Genomic DNA, 20260 nt, shown 5'->3' with positions numbered 1-20260 from the left:
GTCTTTTCACTTCGTCGATGATTGTTTGGATTCAATTGGATTTGGCTCTCAAATGTGACCCTACTTTAAAAAAAATTGGATATTATTTTTATTTTTGTGGTATGCAAAATTTAAAATAAGCCGGTTATCCAATTTTTTATGTTAAAGTAAGATACGATATATTTAATAATTTAATTTAAAATAAATAATTTTAAATTATGTATTTGAGATAATTTCATTTAATGATATTTAAATTTAAAATTTTTTCATTAAAAATGATGAATTTTAATCTATTAAATCAATTATATTATTGCTCGATGCAAGTGGCTGATAAAGAAATGGTCAGGCTGTTTGTCTTTTTGGGGCATTATGTATTTAAGGACACATGGTATCAAACGTATTGCATCTAACATGTTGCTTTCCATGTGGGACAGACACATCATGCTTGAGCAATGTATTGTTTTCCTTGTTTGAAGGAAAAATATCCATATGTTTCTGTCTACCTCCAGCTTGCAGGTACAAAAGTAGGGGAAGTTATCAGGCAAAAAAAAAGGCCTGAAAAAACCTCCGGGTGAAGATGGGGTTAACTTCTTACATATGGAATGCAGCGCCTTTTGTGGCAATGATAACAGTGGAGTGTACGGATGTGGGTCTTTCAGTTATCAGTAAAGCAGCTTTGACGAAAGGAATGAGCAACATCGTTTCAGTTGTCTACTACAACGCTCTTGGTACTTTCATCCTTCTCCCATGCTTCATCTTTTGCAGGTATGTTGCTTGTAGCTGAAAAAACTTTGATGTTATATGTAAGAATTGTTTCCAACCTTTGTGAATTTTACTTGTGCAGAAATAAGCAAGCTCCTCTGACTTTCTCACTGCTTTGGAGATTCTTTCTCCTAGGCTTTATAGGGTAATGGGCAAAATTGAACACTGTTGATGTTAGTGCTGAAATTTGGCATATGGGTTGAACTCATACAATCAACCTTTTAATCTTTTGGAATTTTATTTTCCATTTTGAGATCTATGCTCCAAAAAGAAACAAACTGTTTGACAACAGAAATTTTCTCTTGCAGAAGCTCAGGACAGATTATATATCTTGCTGGAGTCAATTACAGCTCTCCTACTCTCTCATCCGCTTTAGTAAATCTTATCCCCATTTTCACTTTCCTGTTTGCAGTCATATTCAGGTAGTAAGGAACAATGTTCTAAGTTTCAGCAGAAACCTTTTACTGTTAAATAAATCTAGGTTATGTTCAATTATCTCAGACTCCCAGTATGTAAAACAAACAAATAAAAGAAAATGAAGAATGTAAAGAGTTAAGAATTAGAAATTCTTAATTGAATATCAAGTATTTTGCAATGGTGTTTTCTGTTTTCATGCATGTGGTGCAGACAGTTTCCTTGATGAAATTCTTTTTTTCCCTGTCTGATACATCTTTGATGATGCTTGAATTATAGGATGGAAAAGCTAGAATTAAGAAGATCAAGCAGTCAAGCAAAAGCCTTGGGTGCTGTTGTAGCTGTAACAGGAGCATTTGTAGTGACTCTCTATAAGGGTCCTCCAGTTCTGATAACTTCATCTCCTTCAAACTTTCCTCAGCACCTTCTTCACTCAGAGCAATCTAGGTGGATTCTTGGAGGCTTTCTTATTTTATTGGTTTGCCTTTCATCTGCAACATGGAATGTTTTTCAGGTAAAACATGAACACTTTGCTTGAATTTACCACTAATACTCTTACATTCTAAGACCTTTTTTGTTCGGTAAATGGGCAAAAATTTCTGCTATGAAAGTCATTTTGTGATATTAGACCTAAATAATACTATTTTGTAGAGAATTAATTATCATATGTTATCTATTATCAAGAATAATAATTGGCATGATTTCATGCTTTCAGGCAGCCACCGTTAAGGAGTATCCAGATAAAATGACGATAGTCTTCTTCTTTACGTTCTTTACAGCTATCCAATCTTTGGTTTTCTCTCTAATTTTGGAAAGAAATCCAACTGCATGGAAATTGAAGTCTACTGTTGAAGTCGCTGCCATTGTCTGCACGGTAATCATAACATCAAAGCCTTGATGATGTTTTCATTGTTACAGACTTTAATGAATTAGAAATTTCACATGCATGTTTAAAACAGTTTGATGTCGGATGAATCACTTTTTCAGCTAAAATCAATCTATAAATTGATATTTGGGAGAATCCAAAAAAGGGTTGAATAGCAACCTGTGTTCTGTTGTCTTTAAGATTCCTATTGCTGGCCAAAGAACTTCAGAACAAAATGGAAAACAAGACATGTAATGAATAACAAATTTTGCGTTCTTCAGCGCCAACAATTTTCTTTCCATGTACCGATATGGGGATTATTTGCAGGCCATATTTGGGAGTTTATACCGTATTGCTATCCATACATGGTGCTTACAGAAGAAGGGACCAGTGTATGTTGCCATGTTCAAGCCCTTGGGAATTGTTGTTGCAGTAATCCTGACATTCATATTTCTTGGTGATACTCTTTATCTGGGCAGGTATGTCAGTCTGCTTGAAGTCCAACTTAGAAGTACTTGTTAATGAGTTGCCCAAGTTATTAAGGACTGGTGATCAAATTTTATCTCTATCTTTGCAGTGTGGTTGGATCTGGAGTTATTGCACTTGGATTCTATACTGTGATGTGGGGACAAGCCAAAGAGAAGAACATAGTCTTGGAAAATGATGTTTCTCACCTGGAATCATCCGGCCAAAAGGCCCCTCTTATTCAGAGCCGTTGAATCATGTAACAAAATTTGTCTATCTTGCTGGGGGAAACATGTGAGTGTCATTTTATCTACCCTTGCACCCGTAGAAGCAGTTCTGATTTTCACATCTTGTACCACGGTAGTAGTAGTAGTTGGTAGGACTGTTTTGTTACTCTTTCCTGAAAATTTCATTGAAGCATGTTCTAAAAATCCTTCAGTTTCGCAAGTTCTGCTAAAGTTCTTGCTTCCATTGGAGCATGTTGGAAGTATCCTTCTTGCCGTTTCTAAGCTCCCACATTTCCCATACTATCAATCAAAGCATTAGCTACTAAACAATCATATTACCAATACCATTTCTATAAACATAACCATGGATTGATTTACCATCCATGTTAAGTTTAACTTTCTTACTGTCATATTAAATTTATGCGAGTTATTATGGAAATTGCAATTCACTGAATGAAATCACTTTTTCTGGAGAGAGAATGTGGAATTGTGAATCTCTTACTGTATGAAGGAGAATTATATCTGTGGGTCATGGTCACATTAGCATAAAATCAATATCAATACTGAATCAGATATATTAATATCTATGCTATATACTAACTCCAAAACTGAAAAATATTGAATCAGACAATAAATCATTCATAACAATTGGGTATTATCTCGGTTTTGCTTAGTAAAAGATACCTCACACGAGTTTAAATTTTTACATATCCATCGTAGCAGATTTTGACGTGGGATTAAAATGTTTTCAAAACCAAATGAGCTCAACCGTAGATACAAAATCAGAAATGACCAGATCATTGGAATGAAGTTTTAATCAGTATGTTTGAACATAACATAAATATAATTTTTTTTATATAATTAAAGAATATTTTCAGAATGCAATCAGTAGAAGCAAAAGAATCTAGAGCAGTGAAATGGCAATTGAAATTGGTTGACAAAGCAACCAGCCAATAATATCACCACGAACTTTTTTATTAAAAAAAAACGCAGTCTGATGATGTTCAAAGATTTGATGCTATAAAGAAGAAAAAGTCAAGAGTCCTTTGTCTTTTCCATTCTCCATATTTTTTTAGCCAAGAAGACAGGAGAGCTGGGAGACTTTATTACAGGCAAAGTGATATGGGAAGAAGCTATTGGTATAACGATGTCCTACCATGCACCGCTATGGTTGCGGTAGAGTGCTCCAACGTAGTCATAAACATTCTATTCAAAGCTGCTTCTTCAAAGGGTTTGAGCTACTACGCCTTCCTCGCATACTGTTACGCTTTAGCCACCATTGTTCTCCTCCCTGTAACCTTCTTCTTAATCAGGTCTTTCCTTTCCTTCTTCTGATGATCATCTGAAATCAGATGCATATATATTTTGCTCCAAAATCCTTTTTTTTAATTTGGTGTATGCAGAAAATCAGGGTTCCCTCGATTTAAGTTCCCTCTCATCTCTAGACTTTGCCTTCTTGGTCTTGTTGGGTATGGAAATGGAACTATACTGAATATGAAGCTGTAATTTTTGGTTTCTAGATTCAATTCTCTCTTTTCATATGGTATCAAATAAAAAAAGACAATATACCAAGACTGTGTTTATGTTTTGGAGACAGGTTTTCAAGTAAATTATGTGCTATAAAGGTTTGGAACTTGGCACCCCAACTCTTTTTTCTGCCATCAGCAACCTCATACCAGCTTTTACCTTCATACTTGCTGTTTTCTTCAGGTTTCTTCCTTCATACTTGATTGACTAATTCATAATGGTGAAACAATATTCATGATTTGTCGTTGACTAAAATGTTTCTGTCGATTAATTATGTCTTTCTTAATTTTTTCATCAAGGGCACAAGATAAATTCCAGTAAAATAGAGGAAAATAATTATCCGAAATTAACTCAATTGATTTATGTAGTCACCCTTAAAAGATGATATCCAACAGGTCTAGGTTGAATCCAACACTTGCAATTAATTCACTCGATTACAGCCTCTTTATATAAAAGAAGTATGGAAAATAAACATGTTTAAGGTAGCATCATCAGTCCAGTAACTCTTTACTCCCATCTTTGAATGCCAATGCCATAACCAGGATGGAAAAGGTAGCATTGAGAAGCTCAAGCACTCAAGATAAAATCATTGGCACCATAGCATCAGTATCTGGTGCATCTGTGGTTGTTCTTTGTAAGGGCCCCAGAGTTCTTTCTTCGGAAGATTGGGCCCCATCATCTGTATTAATTCAACAGCCTCTGGGATCACCACAATCAAATTGGGTTATTGGAGGGCTCTTACTTGCTATAGGATATCTTTCTGATTCATTCTGGTATATTATTCAGGTAAAACTAGTTTCCAGCCCCTGTATCCTCTAGAAAACTGTTCATTTATATGTATTTCTGTATTTCATACCTGTGTCATGCTTCAAACTTAGGATTTAGAATTTACAGCGTCACGTACTCACGAGATGAGTCCTATATGTACGTAAGGCTATAGATAACCAAAAAACAAAATCTCTAAAATTATATCTTACAAAAACCTCAAGTCTCTAAGAATACAAAAGATACAACTTAATCTAAAGATGCAAAATCCCATTAACAACTATACAAATAATACCTAAATACTAAGTCATAAGTTGACAAAAGTGTGACACCCAATTTCACATAAAAAAATTCTAAGGATCTACTATAATATATAAGTAGATGCTTAAATCTAAATTTGTGAAGCATCTTTTGTAAGATAAAATTATGAAACCTTTAGGTTAAAGTGGATAATATCTTGCAAGTTAGGTGTGGATCTCTGTAAATGATATCAGAGTGGTTATTAGTTGGATGATGTGCTACACCATATGAGTCACCTTTATAATACTACGAGATCTAAGTACTACACGGTGAGAGTCACTTATAAAATCTTAACGTCTGATGTGATCTTGGTTCTATAGTTCTGTGTATACGGTTTTGTGATTCTGTCTGTGTGATAGGGGCGTCAAACTTTAACTGGACGGTTTGTGACACCTCAATTCAACATTGAGAGATTTTAAGGATTTGTTATATTATATAAGTAAAGACTTAAATTCAAATTTGTGAGTCACTTTATGTGGGACAAAATTGTAATATCTTCGGGTCAAAGTGGATAATACCTTATAAGTTGGATGCAAATCTCCATAAAAAGTATAAAGGAAAATGCTAATTTAGCTAAAATAAACTCTACCCAAACTAATTCTCTGAAGATGCAAATGTCCAATTATGAAAATAGTATGAAAAGTAAAAGAATCAATGATATGATTTGAAATAATAGAGTAATTATCACAGCTCGATATTAGGACGTAACAAGACCATATTAACTTGAAGTATAACCCCAAAGTAATATGAAATCTTCATTCTCAATTATTCTAAAATTCTTCAATAAATTTATGATAAATCTCTATATATCTAAATGCAAACTAATAAAAAAAATACAAAATTATTTCATAAGATTTCATTAGCCAACATTGTCTCTAACGATTAAATAATTTTTTTCATTTTGATCTTCTAACTTCTTATAAGACTAATAAAACTTATCATTTACTCATATGTCAAAAGAATAAAAAAGAGGAATGAGCAAACTATAGCTCAACAAGTATAAGTTCATACACCTTACCGTATCAAGCATCATTTTCGTACATATCATATAGATTATTCAAAAACAACCATCAAATCATAATGTCAAAATATTTCACAAATCATCATTTTGTGAAAAGTTCGTAAACTCGTAAATCAATATCAAAATATCAATTCATAAATCATTTCAAAATATGCTATCATTTAAATATTACAATCAAACCAAATCATGGATCAATCTTTAAAATCATTACAAATCATCATAAATTATTAGTTTATTATTAGTTACAGTCACTGCTATAACCTGTGACATTGGTCATTCCATAATTTCATCATCATGTTAGCCAAGGCCTTATGATCATATCTATGCTAACTACTATAACCCATTAGCTAGGATTGTAGAACTAGTTTTGGTATTGATGATCCCACTTTCCAGGGATGTAATTTCATAGCTATCATAAAATCATTATTTAAAGATAAATTCTTTTCTCATTTCATTCATAAGCATAATCCATCATTTATATAGTAAAACATAAAATAATCATATGCTTGACCTTATTTTCATATATTGAAAATAAAGATATAAACTTTCACTTATTTAGAACATACATATATACATAAGTTTGAAAATAAGCAAACTGTGTGAAATTCTACTTACCTCTTTTTGATTCCACCACTTAGTTTTTTCCTAAAATAGTTCATAGCCCATTCAAGGTCATTTCAACATATTAAAAATTAATTAATTTTTTTTGAGACCATTTATACTAAAAACAACTAAGTTACACAATAATTAACTCAATAACTAATATGGATAGCCTGAGCTTTTTTCATTAAAATAATCATATCTCAAGATATCCAATTCAAAATTAAGATCTTTATAGTACGTTAGAACTAGACTCGATAGATTTTCCAACCATATATCGCCACCTCTTAATTCCTCGTAGATTAATTGTAATAATTTTTGCAATCCATGTCATATGTTGGTTCCAGGCAGCATGTATACATTCTAGTAAAAATTAAATATTTATTCATAGAAAACTTCAAATTGAACTCCAAATTTCAAGCATGCAAGGTGTGTTGAGCCAGTGTGCAGACTAGTGCCTAACAATGTGTGTTATGCTAATGTACCATGCTGACAGATTAATGTATTGGTTTGTGGGAACTATAATCAGATCATTTGAGTGCTGACTAGAGTTAAGGTAATCCTTTGGTTGTGCATTCATGGTTTAACTGTTTATGTGTTTTAGGCTATAGCATGGCTAGAGAAAACCAAGTAGAGGGTTAGCATGAAGGCCATAAAGAGCGCCTACTTATAGACAAGTGAATGAAGGCTAAGGCAAGATATGTGTTGATAGACATTCAATTAACGAAATACAAGGAGACCATTTTTCATATAATAGATTGGTTCAGAGATATTAAAAGATCTTCGAATAAGGCAATGGCGAAGCTCATGTAGTGAAATGAGGAATTGGAGTCTATGGTGTCAACTTTACAAAAGAAGCTAGCGTGGTTCAAGGTTGACCATGTTGCATTATGAGCTGTCATTGGTGCAGATGCTTGCTTGGACCCATAGTTGAGGTATCTAATCATTTTATGGATGGTTTGAACCCGTGGGTAAAAATCGAGTTACAACGGAGAGGCATGCATGAGTCAAGTAGAACCAGAGTTGATGTGGAATCAAAGACTCAGGTTGAGTGATCGAGTCTACAAAGCCTAGGAGAGACACAGGTGATCATTTTTCAAAGGAGAAAAGGGTTACAGAGAAGTCCAGATTTTGTAAGCCTAACAAAACTGTCAATAGGGATAAAGAGAAGAAGCCTTTAAGTTTATATTTTTGTGCCAGTCCATATCAGTTCAAAGAATGCTCGAAACTTTCAGCCATCAAGCAGGTAGAAAGATTGTCTGAAGATAAGAGTAGCAGTGATGAATAGCATTAGAAAGAGCCCAACGATGAATGGCCAAGTGCTATTCAAGATTGTTAAAGGGTTAAGGCTTCTCGAGGAGATGATAAAAGGAAACTAGTAGTAGTTAAGTGCCACAATATAAGTCCCAGAGTGCAGCCAAATTTTTCATAAAAGAGTGTGTCATGGGTAACTTAGAAAAGCATCGAAAGCATCGGTAGAGCGAGCAAATGAGATCATTATAGTAGAGTGCTAATGAACTTAGGATCGAGAGCTACAGAAGCCAACAGAGTACATGTTAAGATATGAGATCGAAATGTTGAAAAATTGGTTCACAGGGTAAGAGTTGAAACTGGTATGCAAGGCGAGCACATCATTCCTTTAGCAATGAGGGTGCTGCTAGAATGACTGAGGGAGAATGTCATGGTCTGCACATTAGTCCATGCCTAAGGGTTCACTTCGAATCAAGTTGTAGTTTTAGTTTTAAAGGGACAAAGTCTGATAACCAGAGGGACTAAGCCTTAAGGCATACTTGAGGTCTAGGTCATGGGGAACTAGCCCAGAATAATGGTACGGGCAGTGATCAAAACTCCAGAGGCTCAGGCAAGGTATTCAGATTTGACAGAATTGAGATAGGTCTAGGCATAAGTGCTGGTGAGCAATGTGTAGGCATATAGTTGGACCTAGGTGTGGGTATACGGTTAGATGTAGGTACGGGTATAATTGAACACAATCTTAAAAGGATTAGATTTGAGGGTTTTTAGAAGGCTTAATGCTTAGCATAATAATGAAAGTTCAAAGATTGTGTTACAGTACCAAATCCCCATAGAATTAAGGATTGTATAATATCTCCTAAAATCAAAAGATTTAAATCAGAGTAATCTTTAAAGTTTAGGAATGTAATCTCAACACTAATTGTAAAGGGGACTCAGCTATAAATAGAGAGTCCTTCACCCTCATTGGAAACAACCAGCAACTATTAAGTAATAGACCTTACTTTTGCCTTAACTTTCTATTGTTCTTGTTAGCTTTTTTTCAAGCACTTTTTATGCTTTTTGTTTTGTAACATTCTGGGTGGCCAAGCCTCACAGTTTTGATTGCTCGAGCACAATTTCAAGTTTAAGTTGATCTAAAAAGTAGAAGAGTTCATTCACATGTTCTGAAGTTACACAAGCCTAGACTTTTAGTTTTGGCTTGTGGCTTTGATGTTACTTTATGTCACGCCCCAAGATCAAGACACAACATTGCCATATTATCTTGAAGAATAACCTCAAACTAATATGAAACTTCCTTCTTAATCATTCTAAAATTCTTTAATAAACTGATAATAAATCTCCATATATTCAAATGCAAACTAATAAAAAAAAATACAAAATTATTTCATAAAATCTCATTGGCCAACATTGTCTTTGACAACTAAGTAATCTTTTCCTTTTTGATTTTTTAGCTCCTTATAAGACTAAGGAAACTTATCACTTACTCATTTGTAAAGAGAAAAAAAAAAGGAAATGAGCAAACTCAAGCTTAGTAAGTATAGGTTTACACACCTTATTAGGTTAATTATCGTTTTCATACATACCATATAGATCATTCAAAAGCAATCATCAAATCATAATGTCAAAACATGTCAAAACATGTCAAAAATCATCATTATGTCAAACATTTCATAAACTCAAAAATTATTTTCAAACATATCAATTTATAAATCATTTCAAAATATGCTATTATTCAAATATCGTAATTAAATCAAATTATGGATCAATCTTTAAAATCATCACAAATCATCATAAATTATTAGTTCATCATTAGCTATGGTCACTCCTATAACTTGTGACATTGGTCATATTGACAATTTTATTTTCATGATCATTACTAATTATTATAACCCATAAGCCAGGTTCTTATGATTATATCTATGCTAACTATTATAACCTATTAGTTAGGATTGTGGAACTAATTCTGGTATTAATGATCCCATTTCTCAAGGATATAATTTCATAGCTATCATAAAATTGTTATTTAAGCATAAATCCTTTTCTTGTGTCATTCATAAGCACAATCCATTATTTATATAGTAAAACACAAAATAATTATATGCTCGACCCTATTTTCATATATTGAAAATAAAGAAATAAACTTTCACTTATTTAGAAACATATATACATATATATAAGTTTGAAAACAAGCAAAGTATATGAGATTCTACTTACCTCTTTTCGATTTCACCACTTAGTTTTTTTCCAAAAATAGTTCATGGCCTATTTAAGGTCATTTTAAGATATAAGAAATTAATCAACCCTTTTTGAGACCATTTATACTACAAACAACTAAGTTGCACAAGAGTTAACTCAAATAATTAATATTGACAATTTGAGCTCTTTTCACTAAAATGACCATATCTTAATATATCCAACTTAGAATTAAGATCTTGATAGTGCATTAGAAATTAGACTCGATAAACTTTCTAACCATATATGACCCACCTCTTAATTTCTTGTAGATTAATTGTAATAATTTTTGCAGTTTAGGTCATATGCTGCTGCTAGGTAGTATATATACGTTATAGTAAAAATTAAATATTTATTTATAGGAAACTCCAAATTCAATTTTGCTTGTTTGGTTGGAAAGTAGATTCACTAAGATTTCCAAAAATATATGGATTAATCTGTAATTCTTTGTATAAAATTTAAGATAATTTTCATAATTCATCACTGATGTTGTTACCATACAGCCGCACTTCCTTAAGTAAAAATTAGTCAATTCTTCATAAAAATCTCGAAATCGACTTCCGTTTCGTTGAAAAGTAGATTCAACAAGTTTTTTAAAGGTATATAATAATTATAACAATATTTTATCCTTTAATATAAAATATTATTTTAATCCATCACTGTAAATATCATGGTTCATGCAGAACAAAAATTTTCCTTTCTAACCCATCCAATTTCTGTTTTCTATTTTTACAGCCATAAAATCATATTACTAAACCTTCTTAACACTTCCTTAGAAACTAATCAATGTCTAAATGATTTGCCAACCAATCTTGAAAAGGGATAATGGTTTTCTTATTTTTTAGGCTTTCTTGATTACAAGTTAAACTCCAAAACTTATCAATTAAAATTATTTCTCTAAAATTAAAGAAAGTTATTTACTCACATTTGAAAGATAACTCTTATTGTAGATTTTGTTCTTAACTTTCAATTAAAATCCTTCAGCTTATCTGCTTTGTATAAGGAAGAGAAAAGAAATAAGCCTTTTTTTTTTTTCTTTCGATCAATTGTCGACCAAATAAGTGGTATAAACTAAGCTTATTAAAAGTTGGATTATTTATTATTAAGTTATTTGCCTTTGTAACTTTCTATTAAAAAGTCTCTTTGCTTATAAAATATTTTCAAATAATCCTTTTTTTTATGGGTATTACAATAATCATATATTTCATAATCATATTTATTTCAAAATCAAATCTCAAATACAAAACTAAACAGAACTTCAAAGAATAAATTTTTTTTATAAGTTTCAAGTAACATGCCATGACCACATTTAACTCATTTGACATGGGTTGGAGTTAGAGTAAAAATCACAATTAATCCCACTTGATGTTTCGAAAAATGTAATATTGAAGACTTTTGGAATTTTTATTTTTATTTGATATGATATATGTTATTTTGCATGCTTATATGATTCGTTTCATAAATATACGGTATTCTTATATCTTAAATCATTAGATTTGGGGCGTGACAAATTATGTAATGCTTTGCAGTCACAAATTATGAAGATATATCCACAAGAGATGATTGTAACTTTCATCAACAATTTGCTCCTGGTCATTTTTTCTGTAGCATTGTGCTTAATAGCAGAATCAAACAGGAGTTCTGGAGACTCGGACCTAGTATGGTAGTTGCATCTATCCTGTACTCGGTAAGGAATTAGTATCAACTACAATTTTAGAGCAGATGATTTCCGATATCTAAAGGTTTTCTTTTTCTCTTCCTTACTTGATTAGGGAATTTGTGCATTATCCTTCAGCAGTGCTGTACATACATGGGGTGTACGCTTGAAAGGGCCGGTTTATATTACAATATTCAGGCCATTGTCAATTGTCATTGCAGCAGTTATGATTGCCATATTCCTTGGTGATGCATTGTATCTTGGAAGGTAATTAGAACTATCTATTTCAGTATTTTTTTTTTTTAATGTATTTGAAACTGTCAAGATTGGAAGAATTCTTGTTATGAATCCAGTAGTCTATCATTTAGACCACATGGCTGATGGCATCTCTTTCCGTTTTTTAATATTATTACCAGTTATAATAAGTAAAGTCATTTCAAACATGGCTGTACATCCCTAAATTTGGGTTGGGCAATTTCCTTGTATGATCACAATTTGACAAGTCTGATTCAATCTTAATGTTGCAGTGTCATTGGGGCATTGATCTTATCTGCTGGGCTTTATTCTGTATTATGGGGAAAGGCAAAAGAAGAAGAAATGACTTATAATGATTCAGGCTCAAGTAGTGTTGGACCCTTGTCCAATTGTAAGGTCTCTTTGTAGCAAAGCCACAATGATGAAGAAATGTAGCTCAAAATTTTTATCAGAAAAAAAGGTAACTAGCTGTTTACTGTTTATTGCATTGTAATTTTCCCCTCATTTGAATGCTAAAACATCTAAGAATTTGTTAAAATGCATGAAGAAAAAATGGGAACCCAAAAGATTTCTTTGATCAAACAGTTGGGAATTTAGCTTGTTTCTTTAGGTCCAGCCATTTCACTTTCATATATGTATTGACAATGACAGCTTGGGCCAAAATATGCCTTCTAGTTCAAGACTCAGTTGCACCTGGTAATGAGGGAAAGGGCCTTCCAACAATGAAGGATTAGGTAGGTTAGAAGTTGTTTATTGTATGTACCCGGGACATTTGTCCTTCCTGAATTATTTTTTCAATAAAAGTATCACTTATGTTTAAATTCATGGCTGACATGTTCAGTACAACCTTTATATTTCAGCTAATTTTATAATTTTGTCATATGATTCTGTTTGTCTTGCCTACATTATCTGCTTATTGGTTTATTTTGATGATTGAAATAAAATTATAACCAAACCAAGCATTTTGAAATGATGAGTTCAACTATATATAGATTTGGTCATGGGAATTACAAAATGTGTTTGAGCAAAACCACATGTCCAATAACATGATTAACTATAATCATCCTTCCTCCACTCCTTTAATCGAGGCACTTATCACCATTCACCACCAACGTTTATTAAAAGCAAAATAAGTTTTTATAACCAAGGTAGGGGAGGAGGGAAAGTATATATGTATACAGAAAATTTAGTTACAGGCTGACGAATTCATGATATGTTACATAGAGGAGAGGCAGATGGCAAGAAGGTATGGCGACAAGGAAGTCCTATCATGCATGGGCATGGTTGCAGTAGAGTGCTCCAATGTACTCTCAAGCATTCTATTCAAAGCGGCTTCTTTCAAAGGGATGAGCTGCTTCATCTTCATCGCCTACTGTTATGTTTTAGGCACCCATGTTTTCCTCCTTTCACCCTTCCTCTTCAATAGGTCTTTTGCTCATTTCATTCTTCTAATAATCATCAAACAAATCTTTTTTTTTTATCTGATGTACGCAGAAAAATAATGCTTCCCCCATTGAAGTTCCCTCTTATCTCTAGAATTTGTCTTCTTGGGCTTCTTGGGCTTGGAAGTACTTCATAATGCCCATAAACCTGTGAATGTCTGTTTCTTCACGAATTCATTTGAAGTAATATTACTTTTCTAGTGATTGACAAAGATTACAAAAGACTTAAGATTATAAAAAAAAAAAAAAAAAACAAAGATTTGTTCATCTTTTGGAGGCAGGTTTTCAGGTCAAATATGTATTTATAAAGGCTTAGAATTTGGTTCCCCAACTCTTGCTTCAGCATCAGCAACCTCAAACCAGCTTTTACCTTCATACTTGCTGTCTTCTTCAGGTTTCTTCATTCTTCCCCTGGTTTTTTCATTGTCTTTATCCATTCCATTTTGTATATTTACTAAAGAATAACACACTTGTCTCATTAATTTCCTTTTGATTCTACTAAATAAGGCTCTTTAATCGAAAACAATTAACCAAGTCATAGAAGGGAAAGTCTAAAACTGAAAAATAGTGAATTAGACATTAAATGATTCATAACAATTGGGTATTATTTCGGTCTGTCTCATAAAAAATTAAATTTTTATATATACATCATAGCAGATTTTGACGTGGGGTTAGAGTGTTTCCAAAACCAAATGAACTCAACCATGGATGCAAAATCAGAAATGACCAAGTCTTTGGAACGAAGTTTAATCAATGTGTTTGAATATAACATAAATATAAAATTTTCTTTTTATAATTAAACAATATTTTCAGAATGCAATCACTAGAAGCAGACAACTCTAGAGCAGTGAAATGGCATTATTGGACAAAGCAACCAGCAATAATATCATCACTAACTTTTTTATTAAACAAAATGCAATATGATGATGTTCAAAGATTTGATATAAGGAAGAAAAAGAAAGAGGCCTTTGGCTTTTCCATTCTGCTTTTTTATAGCCAAGAAGACAGGAGACCTGGGAGACTTTATTACAGGCAAAGTGATATGGGAAGAACGTATTGGTACAAGGATGTCCTACCATGCACCGCCATGGTTGCAGTCGAGTGCTCCAACGTAGTCATAAACATTCTATTCAAAGCTGCTTCTTCAAAGGGGTTGAGCTACTACACCTTCCTCGCCTACTGCTACACTTTAGCGACCATTGTTCTCCTCCCTGTAACCTTCTTCTTAATCAGGTCTTTCCTTTCCTTCTTCTGATGATCATCTGAAATCAGATGTACATATATTTTGCACTAAAATCTTTTTTTTTTTTGCTTATTTTGTGTATGCAGCAAATCAGGGTTTCCTCCATTTAAGTTCCCTCTCATCTCTAGACTTTGCGTTCTTGGTCTTGTTGGGTATGGAAATGGAACTACACTGAACATCAAGCTGCAATTTTTGGTTTCTAACTTTAATTCGCTCTTTTCATATAGTATCAAAGAAAAAAAGGACAATATACCAAGACTCTGTTTATGTTTTGGAGACAGGTTTTCAGGTCAAGTATGTGTATATAAAGGTTTAGAATTTGGCTCCCCAACTCTTGCTTCAGCCATCAGCAACCTCATACCAGCTTTTACGTTCGTACTTGCTGTCTTTTACAGGTTTCTTCCTTCATACTTGATTAACTAATTCATAATGGTGAAACAATACTCATGATCTGTCTGTAATTCGTTGACTAAAATGTTCCTGTTAATTACTTACGCCTTTCTGAATTTTTTCATCAAGGGCATATGATGAATTCCAATAAAATAAAGGAAAATAAAAACCCGAAAACTTAAATTAGTTAGTTCATGCAATAATTCTTATCAGGTAATATCCAATAGATTTAAGATTGGAATCCAATACCAGCAACTCGCTTGTTTATCCCTAAACTAGGACTTCCTTTGTAAAAAAAAGTACGGAAAATAAACAATGAAGAGGGGTTGGTGTAGAATGCTAGATTTTTAATTTCAGTGACAGAATTCAAATCTTAACCTCAAATACAAAACAAAAAACATATTCCCATCAATGATAACACTAAAATCAGATTTATTCTTTAAAAAAAATTTGGAAGGGGAATGGATGACCATTTGGCAAGCATGTAAGAAATGGAAAAATTTATGCAACAATTTCTGTTGTTTCGTGTTTAAGATAGTATCCTCAGTAAGCTAATTCCTTTCTCCCATCTTTGATTGCCAATGCCATAACCAGGATGGAAAAGGTAGAATTGAGAAGCTCAAGCACTCAAGCTAAAATCCTTGGCACCATAGCATCAATATCTGGTGCATCTGTGGTTGTTCTTTACAAGGGCCCCATAGTTCTTTCTTCTCCACATTTGACCTCATCATCTGTATTAATTCAACGGCCTCTGGGATCACCACAATCAAATTGGGTGATTGGTGGGCTCTTACTTGCAATGGGATATCTTTTTTATTCATTCTGGTATATTATTCAGGTAAAACTAGTTTCCAGCCCCTTTATCCTCCAGAAAACTGTTCAGTTATATGTATTTCTTTATTTAATACCTGTGTCACTCTCCAAACCTAGGATTTAGAGGTAACAACTTCACATACTCAAGAGGGGAGTCCCACAAGTATATAAGGCTATAAATATTTTATTGAACCAAAAAAACAAAATCCGTAAAAATCTTTAAAATTATATCCTACATAAACCTCAAGTCACTAAGAATACAAAAGATACAACTTAATCTAAAGAATCAAAATCCTAGTAACAATTTTACAAATAATACCCAAATACTCAAGTCATAAGCTGGCAAAAGTCTATTTAATTCATTTGACATGGGTCAGAATTGGAGTAAAAATCACAGTTAGTGGCCCTCTTGAAGTTTTGAAAACTGTAATCTTAAAGACTTTTGGAGATTTTATTTTTGATTTGATATGATATATGTTATCTTGCATGCTTATATCATTCATTTCTTAAATATGCAGTATTGTTATATCCTAAATCATTAGATTAGGGGCATGACAAATCATATAATGCTGTGCAGTCACAAATTATGAAGATATATCCAGAAGAAATGATTGTAACTTTCATCAACAACTTGTCCTTGGTCATTTTTTTTGTACCATTATGCTTAATAGCAGAATCAAACAAGAGTTCCTGGAGACTAGGACCTCGTATAGTAGCTGCTTCTATCCTGTACTCAGTAAGGAATTAGTATCAACTACAATTTTAGATCAGATGATTTCCGATATCTAAAGGTTTTCTTTTTCTTTTACTTACTTGTTTAGGGAATTTTTGCATTATCCTTCAGCAGTGCTGTACATTCATGGGGTGTACGCTTGAAAGGGGCTGTGTATGTTACAATCTTCAGGCCATTGTCAATTGTCATTGCAGCAGTTATGAGTGCCATGTTCCTTGGTGATGCATTGTTTCTTGGAAGGTAATTAAAACTATCTATTTAGGTTTTATTTTATTTTTTTTATATTTGCAACTGTCAAGATTTGAAGAATTCTTATTATGAATCCAGTATTGTATCATTTAGACCACATGGCTGTTGGCATCTCTTTCAATTTTTTTTTTAATATCGTTGCCAGTTATAATAAGTAAAATTATCTCAAACATGGCCGCACATCCTATATTTGGGTTGGGCAATTTCCTTGTATAACCACAATTTGACAAAACTGATTCAATCTTAATGTTGCAGTGTCATTGGGGCATTAATCTTATCTGCTGGGCTTTATGCTGTATTATGGGGAAAAGCACAAGAAGAAGAAATGACTTTTGATGATTCAGGGTCAAGTAGCTTTGGACCCTCGTCCAATTGTAATGTCTCTTTGTTGCAAAGCCACAATGATGAAGAAATGTAGCTCAAAAGTTTTATCAGAAAAACAATAGCTAGCTGTTTACTGTTTACTACATTGTTCAATGTAATTTTCCCCTCATTTGAATGCTAAAAAATCTAAGAATTCATTAAAATGCGTGAAGAAAAAATGGGAACCAAAAGGTTTCTTTGATATCAAACAGTTGGGAATCTAGCTTGTTTCTTTAGGTCCATCCATTTCACTTTCATGTATGTATTGACAATTACAGCTTGGCCCAAACAACGCCTTCTAGTTAAAAACTCAGTTGCCCCTGCTAATGATAGAAGGGCCCTCCAATAATGAAGGATTATGTAGGTTAGAAGTTGTTTATTGTATGTTCCAGGGATATCGTCCTTTCTGAATTGTTTTTCTGATACAAGTATCACATATGTTAAATTTCATGGCTGTCATGTTCAGTACAACCTTTATATTCAAGCTAATTTTATAATTTTGTCAAATGATACCGTTTGTCTTACCTACATTATTTGCTTATTAGTTTAATTTTGATGATTGAAATAAAATTATAACCAGACCAAGCATTTTGAAATGATGAGTTCAACTATACATAGATATGTTCACGGGAATTACAAAATGTGTTTGAGCAAAACCACAAGCTGTCCAATAACATGATCAAATATAATCATCCTTCCTCCATTCCTTCAATGGAGGCAATTATCACCATTCACCACCAACCTTTGTCGTAATATCCGTTAAAAAAAAAAAAGATTATTATTAAGTATTTTTATAAATGAAGGGACTTTTTAATAAAGAGTTAGAAAAGCAAAAGATTTAAAATAAATAATGAAGGGACTTTTTAATAAAGAGTTAGAAAGATAAAAGATTTAAAATAAATAATTTAACTTTTAAAAGATTTAATTTATACTATTTGTTTGGTTGATAACTGATCGGGAAAAAAAAAAGCTTATTTTTCCTTTCTTCCTTATATAGAGCAAACAAGTTGAAGAGTTTCAATAAAGATCAAGAATAAAATCTACAAGGAGAGTTGTCTTTCAAAGGTGAGTAAATAACTTTTTTCAATTTTGGAGAGTTTAACTTGTAATTAAGAAACTTTAAAATTTTCAAAAATTCATTATCTTCCTTTAAGATTGGTTTGGACAAATCATTTGGAATTTGATTAGTGTCTAATGAAGTGTTAAGGTTTAGTAACGTGACTTTATGGTTGTAAAAATAGATAATAAAAATTAGATGGGGTTAGAAAGGAAAAATTCTGTTTCGTATGAATTATGGTATTTGTAATGGTGGATTAAAATAATTTTTTATATTAAGAGATAAAATATTGCTATGATTATTATATACTGTTGGAAAGTTTGTTAAATCTATTTTACGAAACAAATGGAAGTCAATTTTGAATTTTTTATGAAGAGCTTTCTTATTTTTATTTAAGGATGTGTAGACTGACTGGCAGCAACAATAGGGAAGAATTACGAAAATTTATGTTAGTTTTTATACAATGAATTATGAATTGGCCATAAATGTTTGGAAAGTTTATTGAGTCTACTTTCCAAAAAAATAAACAGAATTGAATTCTGACTCTTCTATGAATAAATATGTAATTTTTATTAGAATATATATATATATATATATATATATATATACTGTCTGGTAGCAAGCATATGATATGGATTGCAAAAATTATTATAACTAATTTACAAGGAATTGTGAGACATACATGGTTAGAAAGCTTATTGAGTCTAGTCTCTAGCTTCTCACAAGACTAATCATTCTTATCATTCACATCATCTGTAAAGAGAAAGAAAAAGGAAAATGAGCAAATTATAACTCAGCAAGTATAGGCTCACACATTTTACTGGATCAAGTATTATTTTTATACATACCGTATAGATCATTCAAAAACAACCATCAAATCATAATGTCAAAAAGTTTCAAAGATTATCATTTTGTCAAACATTTCTATACTCATAAATCCATATCAATTCATAAATCATTTCAAAATATGCTATCATATAATATTATAATCAAACCAAATCATAGATCAGTATTTAAAATCATCACAAATCATTAATTCATCATTAGTTACGATCATTGCTATAACTCGTAATATTGGCTATATTGATAATTTCATATTTATGATTATTGTTAACTATTATAACTTGCTAGCAAGGGCTTTACTCTAACTAGTATAACCCGTTAGTAGAATTGTATGATCATGGCAATGCAACGACTACAACTCGTTAGCTAAGGTCATAAAAATAGTTCTGGTGTCGATGATTCTACTTCTCAGAGAAGTAAATATGTAACTATCATAAAACCCTCCATTAAACATAAATTAATTTTTCATTTCATTCATAAGCATGATCCAGCATTTATATAGCAAAATGCCAAATAATAATATGCTCGACCCTATTTTCATAAATCGAAAATAAAGAAATGAACTTTTATTTATTTAGAAACATACATATATACATAAGTTTGAAAATAAACAAAATGTGTCAGATTCTACTTACTTTCTTTTTATTCCACCATTTAGTTTTTCCTCCGAAATAATTAATGGCCTATTCAAAATCATTTCAACATAATAGAAATGAATCAATCCATTTTGAGACTATTTATACTAAAAACAACTAAGTTATACAAGGGTTAACTTAACTAACTAATACTGATAGCCTGAACTCC

The 20260-nt window shown here is 32.2% G+C and overlaps 2 protein-coding genes and 1 pseudogene across 3 annotated transcripts; all 3 read left to right on the top strand.

Moving 5' to 3' along the window:
• The first annotated feature begins 383 nt into the window (after window positions 1-383).
• On the top strand, window positions 384-3104 carry LOC111292668 (WAT1-related protein At3g28050-like). Its single transcript, XM_022885163.2, has 7 exons — window positions 384-744; window positions 824-886; window positions 1050-1163; window positions 1435-1669; window positions 1871-2029; window positions 2348-2499; window positions 2598-3104. The coding sequence occupies exons 1-7, from the start codon at window positions 557-559 to the stop codon at window positions 2737-2739; spliced, it is 1053 nt and encodes a 350-aa protein (XP_022740898.1). The 5' UTR covers window positions 384-556; the 3' UTR covers window positions 2740-3104.
• A 680-nt stretch (window positions 3105-3784) lies between these two features.
• LOC111292671 (WAT1-related protein At5g40230-like) lies at window positions 3785-13298 on the top strand (annotated as a pseudogene).
• A 1288-nt stretch (window positions 13299-14586) lies between these two features.
• Window positions 14587-18285, top strand: LOC111292667 (WAT1-related protein At5g40240-like). Of its 2 annotated transcripts, XM_022885162.2 has the most exons (7): window positions 14587-14998; window positions 15095-15160; window positions 15290-15403; window positions 15993-16236; window positions 16789-16947; window positions 17033-17184; window positions 17449-18285. In XM_022885162.2, exons 1-7 carry the CDS (start codon window positions 14679-14681, stop codon window positions 17609-17611), a joined length of 1218 nt encoding a protein of 405 aa, XP_022740897.2. In that variant the 5' UTR covers window positions 14587-14678; the 3' UTR covers window positions 17612-18285. The 2 variants fall into 2 exon arrangements, with proteins under 2 accessions (XP_022740897.2, XP_022740896.1); XM_022885161.2 differs by lacking the exon at window positions 16789-16947.
• The last annotated feature ends 1975 nt before the right edge of the window (window positions 18286-20260 follow it).

This window comes from Durio zibethinus, chromosome 10, assembly GCF_047325235.1.
Source record: "Durio zibethinus cultivar Kanyao isolate XHJ-2024 chromosome 10, ASM4732523v1, whole genome shotgun sequence".
Taxonomy (NCBI): domain Eukaryota; kingdom Viridiplantae; phylum Streptophyta; class Magnoliopsida; order Malvales; family Malvaceae; genus Durio; species Durio zibethinus.
This window is presented reverse-complemented; position numbering and strand designations above follow the sequence as displayed.

Bases quoted from the DNA above. Each gene is read 5' to 3' on its own strand.
- LOC111292667 (XM_022885162.2), top strand. From the start codon at position 14,679: ATGCAATATGATGATGTTCAAAGATTTGATATAAGGAAGAAAAAGAAA. The intron at 15,404-15,992 runs GTTTCTTCCTTC...TGCCATAACCAG, and splicing joins GTACTTGCTGTCTTTTACAG to GATGGAAAAGGTAGAATTGA. The intron at 16,237-16,788 runs GTAAAACTAGTT...AATGCTGTGCAG, and splicing joins CATTCTGGTATATTATTCAG to TCACAAATTATGAAGATATA.
- LOC111292668 (XM_022885163.2), top strand. From the start codon at position 557: ATGGGGTTAACTTCTTACATATGGAATGCAGCGCCTTTTGTGGCAATG. The intron at 887-1,049 runs GTAATGGGCAAA...TTTCTCTTGCAG, and splicing joins TTTCTCCTAGGCTTTATAGG to AAGCTCAGGACAGATTATAT. The intron at 1,670-1,870 runs GTAAAACATGAA...TCATGCTTTCAG, and splicing joins CAACATGGAATGTTTTTCAG to GCAGCCACCGTTAAGGAGTA.